Below are 6,000 nucleotides of genomic sequence, written 5' to 3' on the forward strand. Positions count from 1 at the left end.
TTCATGGTAAAAAAAATATACTAACATTTACTCTCTAGCATTTGAGAAAAAGAAGTAGGCAGATATAAAAATTGCTCAAATGTTTAGCTGTCTTTTTGACATATATACACACATAAATAGTAATACATATTTGCATATACATAATCTACACATATGATTTTTAAATTTAACACAGCATGCTCTCAAATCATGTTACCTTTTCATAACTTAAAAATTAAAATTGAATTTCTTACTCCATGCTTTCTTACATAATGCTTTGAGGTTGGCTTTTCCCACAAACACCACTATTTAAGTACGGATATATTAATCTCATATTTTTATTCTAAATTCAAGTTCATTCCTCATATCTAACACCCTTGAAACAATCTCAGATTACTTCTATTACATGAGTCACTAGAAACAACAGTACTAATATAAATTTTAAGAAGAGAGAAAGAAAGAAAAAATAAAGCCCCACACAATTAGAAGCTGGCTAATGGTTTAATCAGTTTGACTCTACCACTAAATCTAGTCCTTCTTCTCAAGCTGTCGATGAGTGAGATAAGCAAAGGATATCTGGGCTGCCTCCCTAGCTAGCCAGGTGAGGACGGCATGGGTGACTCTGGCATTGCAGGGGATAGAGACCCACATGGCCGCTGCACCCTCACCCAGAGCACAATCTTTCTATTCATTAATTTTTCATGGAATTTCATTTCACAACAAGTCAGCGTCTGCCATCCATCTGCTGCTCTACTTCTTCCATCCATTTTGCCAACTTTTTTATTTGCATTTCGCAATATTCAGCAACCTGTTTTATTCTCCACTACCTTCTTGTGATCCATCACTTAACTTTCGTACAGCTACCTGTGCTGCTCTCAAAATGCATTTTTAGTTTCCTTAAACTCTGTGTAACTAACCATCTTAGAACAATATCTAAATTTAAAGTGTTAACTTATTTTGCTGCCAAATGACCCTTCTCCTTAATACATATCAATCGCTAATGCCTAAATTCAACTTAACTGACTAATTAAATGATTGTTTATATATGACATTGCAAATAGTTCCCAAAAGTATCTTCTTTTTTCTGATGTATAATAGATCAACATGCATGTCTTATAACTCTGTCCTTCAATTTATCTTGTGGAACTGGCTAAATTTGTATTGCTTCCAAATATATATCCTAATTATGCTTGCCTTGAAAGAGATTTTTTTCTTTTAATTTCCAGAAACTTTAATCATTTTATATATTGTATATAGTTATACAGGAAATATGAAAAATATTTTATCTGAAAAAATGCCTTTTATGCCAATGTATAGCTTTCCTGGAGGAACAAATCTACTTACAAAAGAAGGAAAAATATGCATCAGTTTAAATAAACAACAACATATGTATGAGATTCCTTAAATATTTTATCTTGACATTATCCCATGGTTCAAAGATTAATTGATAAATGTTTAAGCAATTTATCCTCATGAGCCACTTTGTCTTTGATGAGTTTTACTTGTTAGACTATCTGATTGATCTGACACAAATAAAAACACTTCAACCTTAACCTTTACTATTTTGGGATAAAGCACATACTTTTATAATATTCACACGTGATTATTTTTAAATACATGCTGATATAATCTATATAAACACATAATAGATTTGGTTTGCCTAATAACCTTGCATAATTCTATCAAGAACTAGAAGATAAAAGGCAATCTCGGTACCCTCTGTAAGCAGTGAAATCCAGGGGTACTTAGTGATGGCAGGTATCCATGTCACTCTCCACAAACTGCAAGTGCTACTGTGATTTTTCTCAAGGCTCCTGAATGGCATAGAAGCAGGATGAACTGAGGATGTTCACATGTTACACAGGATATGGACATTGCTTTGTCATATGTGAAAAAAGAAGATAATTTCCTATCCTCACAGTTATTGTTATTTTTATTTGTCTATCTTTCATTCATATAAAAGTCAAATTTTGGCATTTCTTATTTGTATAGAAAATATGAATAACTTGCAAATAAGTTGTAAAAGAAAATTCCAACTAAAAAAGTACATATGGAAAAAATGAAAAACTACAATACCAGATCTACAGAAGTCAGATAGGCACATTAATTCCTAGTATCTTTTTTAAAGTTTGACAGAGAAATGCAGGATACTATCAGTTAATTCCAGAGAGTCATGTTGTGAGACTAATTTTTTTTTCTTTTTCAGATTATTTGAAGATACATAGTATTTCGTATGTAAGGCAATGATCACAAATTACCTTATATAGGAAAGCATTTCATTTCCAGGATAATACATTCAATTGTGCTTAATAATAATGAAAGTGTAATATTATGCCACACAGAAGCTAAAGCTACTGTGTTTTAGTTGAGATCTCATAGGTAGTTTCTACAATAGGAAGCATGCCGTTCTACAGCCACTCAAGGTATGCACAGGGAAGATGAACCATTTCAATATGCTGCCAAACTGCATGGATTTTTGCATCTTTAAATATGACCATCATCTATTAGAAAAGGCAGAATTATACATACCACAGGCAAAAATTTATCTTAATTATGTTTTTTTCACTTATAAAAATAGCCTGTAAGTTGAGCTTACTATTCAGTAAAAATTTTAGCAGTCATCTATGCACATGTGGATTTTAAATTGTGACAAGGAAAGAATTTCAATATAGATAACATTAAAAGTTGAGGATGTTTTATTAAGTTATGGTTATGATGCTAGACTATTAAGACAAAACTCACTATTGTTCTTTGTAGAACAGAAAAACAAGCATTCATAATAATTAGGAATTATAAACTAACATATCCTCCCACAAATGTAAGCAATTATTTAGTGTGTCCCATAGTTTGCCTTGTTATCTTTTAATTTAGTTAAGCTCATGTACCTTGTTTACTTGTGAATATTTAGCAGCTTGATGTGACTTTCTTAGTACAATAGCAGCTAGCATGTCCCACTACATAAATCTACTTATAATAGGAATTTATATACAAATCTTGATGGCCTTCTTCCTCTTCAATATTTGGCTTGGAAAATTAAGAAGCCTGGTGTAATCAAAATTATAAAGTAGACATATTTCCTATAATAATTTGTTTGAATTTTGATAATTAAGGTTATAGCTAATGAAGTGTTTAGATTTCTTTTTCTCCCCAAATTAATACTTTCTACATTAGCATACCTGACATTTAATTATAAGAAAAATTAATTTGAAGGTATCAATTTCCATCAGCTTATATTTCTATAGATTACATTATTAACAATGTTATTTCATATTCCTTCATGTTAAATATTTAAATAGACTAAACAAAGATATTGGGAAAGAACACAAAGTGGGAAGATGATGTTTTTCTTTAAAGTTATATTTACTATTGAATCCTCTTGTTTTCTCTATTCCAATGTTACTTTTTGTAAACCGTATCTTTGGGAGACAGTAGCAAGTTGGTTTCAAACTGTTTGGAAATGGCAAAATGAACAGCAAGCATGTATTTTAGCAGTTTAAGAGTTAACCTGGTATTACAAAATTGTCCTCCTTCTGAAAGAAGGCTCTTGTACCTTTTAAGGAAGTTGTCAGGCCACATTTGCTCCTTGTGGTTCTGACATGTAATAATAATTAATGACTGTTTGCTACTGACATGTATATTTTCAAACTGTCTAGCTAATTTCTGCTATTGGAAGAAGCAATAAAGGACTTGGGGATTGTTAGAGAGCAGTTGTAGAACAGTCTGTGAGCAACTTATCTTAGACCATGACAAAAATTAAAATTCTCCAAGGGTAATGTACCCCCCCACTGCCCTTTCTAACAATACAGACTGCATCAGAGCAACTGGAATATACAACATATTTTAGTTGTGTCTTTCCAACTACTCTTCAGAACTCTATATTCACTTAAAAAGAAAACCAACACATTTCCAGTAGTGATAAGAGCTGAACTTTTCTCCTGTAGACTTGCAATAAGGAGCTAGCAAAAACACAAGTGCCTCTCTGTGAAAGAAGGTGCAGTATTAGAATAACCTTTTAATCTTTCTGTGGGGTGTATGCAATGCAACAGCAGTTTAGGACAAGGTCTCTCATGCTGGAGCAATTGCCAGTTTTACAGAAGAGTGTGGAGGCCCGTCGTTTGTGAAGACACTGACTAACTTCAGTAGGGCAGGTCTCCAAGAATATTTAGTAAGGAGGCACAGTAAGACAGTTTGCCAGTAGCAACCTGTCATTCAGTTGCTTTTTCTCCTTTTCTGGTTCGCAAAGTTTTTTTTTTTTTTTAATTATTACTAGCAATTAAATTATTTTCCTTTCCATGTATTAATTTTTGCTTATTTCTCCAAGGACAAGCTCTGCGCTCTGTGTAGGTCCCCATGCTGACAAAACGACAGTATACAACATTAAGTAAAAACTGCAAGCCAATTTGGGGAGTCGATTGCCAGGGGAGTTTTGCCCACTCCTTCCTCGGAGGAGGCAATTTGGACAGAAAGAGCTGGCGCGAGAACTCCGTGCCTTGTTTTTATGTGCACCGTTTCATAATGTGTTCTTCAAGAGGGGGTAAGGCAATGCCAGCCGCAGGTATGGAATGGGGACGGTGGTACCTAGAGATCAGAACTGGCTTCTAGTCAGACTTTCCCTTCCCGCTGGCGCCTGTCAAACATCCTGGAGGATCTGCGCTGCTGCTCGCCTGGCCGTTTACAAAGGCATCGGAACTCGCAAGTGCCCTGCTCTGTGCGGACCTTCCACGAGCATCCTAAAGGGAAACTGCTCGAAATATACAAGCCCCCCAGATAGACAGAGGAGGGGAAGATGGAGAGTTGCGGCGGGCAGGCAAGTGCACAGCGAGGGTCTTACCTTTCCTCTTGGACCTCCTCCTCCTCCTCCTCTTGGACTTGCATTTGAGTTGGCTACTTAGCCCTCCAGATCCCCGGCCGCTGCCCAGGACGGATGCCATGGCTGAGACCCAGTCAGGAAAGCCGGAGAGCAGCCTTTCCGCCAGCAATCGCACCTTCCTCGCTCTTGCAGCTGCGGCCGCTGGCCGCGCGAACGCTTCTTTTACAAACCAGCGAACCGACTCACTTTTTTAGTCCGAGCAGGCTGGCGAGCGCGCGCGTTCTCCAGTTGTTCTCTGTCACTTGGTTCCAGCTATGCTGCAAGCCTCTGTCCGGAGCCCGAGGACTGAGCCTCTCTTTGGACAGCCAACGCGGGGAAAGGTGTGCGCGCGCGTCCTGAGCGCCCCAAGCTCTCCTCGGGCTGCTTCTTCATCTGGGCTCCCAACACAAAGCTGATACTTTTGCACCTCTGCTAGTTGTTTGGCACCAGCCACTTTGAAGCCAATCACACGGGGAGCTTGTCTATTTGCTGCTGCAAAGTCTAATTAGATCCAATCACAACTGTCTTCTGGCTCTGACATCAGCAGCATCAGCCCCGCCGCCCTTGGCAGCTTGCAAACTCAGCTCCCATTTGGACGGATGGAGCTGCCCAGGACTGGGTGTAAAGAGAGAGGTTGCTCAAAGAAAGGAGGACGACATCGGGGCGTTTTAACTGCGGGTAGCCGAAGGGGTGGTTCAGAGGAGTGACCTGTGCTGGGATGAGCGGGCTTCTTGGCGCTAACACTCCACTCGGGTAGCTGAGTATGCTCAGGAAGAAGCACAGATTGCTTTCTCCAACACAACAGTTTTTAGTTAGTTAATTCATTACAGCGTTCATTGCGTAGAAGGGGAAATAACTCTCAGAAATATGAAGACTTCAATTCCTCAGAAAGAGACTGAGATTTGCAATTCCCTGGAAGACAGCCTCTTCAGGGGTATTTATTTCTAAGAGATTGCGTATCTGTCTGTTTGCTTGTTTGTTTTGTTTTGTTTTTGTCCCCTTCATAGGCAGTTTCCTTTGCTAATGAAAAATATTGTATACAGATTGGGGTGCAAGGATCTGAGCCAGAATTGTATGGTGAGGTATTTCATGTGTCCCTTTATTTAGGGAACAATTATGTGAAAGGTAGAGAGTGCTCTCATCTGATAGTTTTATTGCCAAATGTAATATTC

General features: G+C 37.8%; 1 protein-coding gene across 2 annotated transcripts in view; it reads right to left on the bottom strand.

The window, feature by feature from the left end:
- The window catches only part of Adarb2 (adenosine deaminase RNA specific B2 (inactive)), a 521,674-nt gene extending 516,177 nt beyond the window's left edge, over nt 1–5,497 (bottom strand). The window contains exon 1 of one of the 2 annotated variants that reach the window (XM_063260141.1): nt 4,811–5,497. In XM_063260141.1, coding sequence (XP_063116211.1) covers nt 4,811–4,910 — 100 coding nt within the window. In that variant the 5' untranslated portion in view covers nt 4,911–5,497. The remainder of the gene's footprint in view (nt 1–4,810) is intronic. The other variant, XM_063260139.1, reaches the window with a different exon arrangement.
- Between the last annotated feature and the right edge of the window lie 503 nt (nt 5,498–6,000).

Source organism: Cavia porcellus, unplaced genomic scaffold (assembly GCF_034190915.1).
Source record: "Cavia porcellus strain 051 isolate PalLab524CR breed Dunkin Hartley unplaced genomic scaffold, mCavPor4.1 scaffold_13, whole genome shotgun sequence".
Lineage (NCBI taxonomy): Eukaryota > Metazoa > Chordata > Mammalia > Rodentia > Caviidae > Cavia > Cavia porcellus.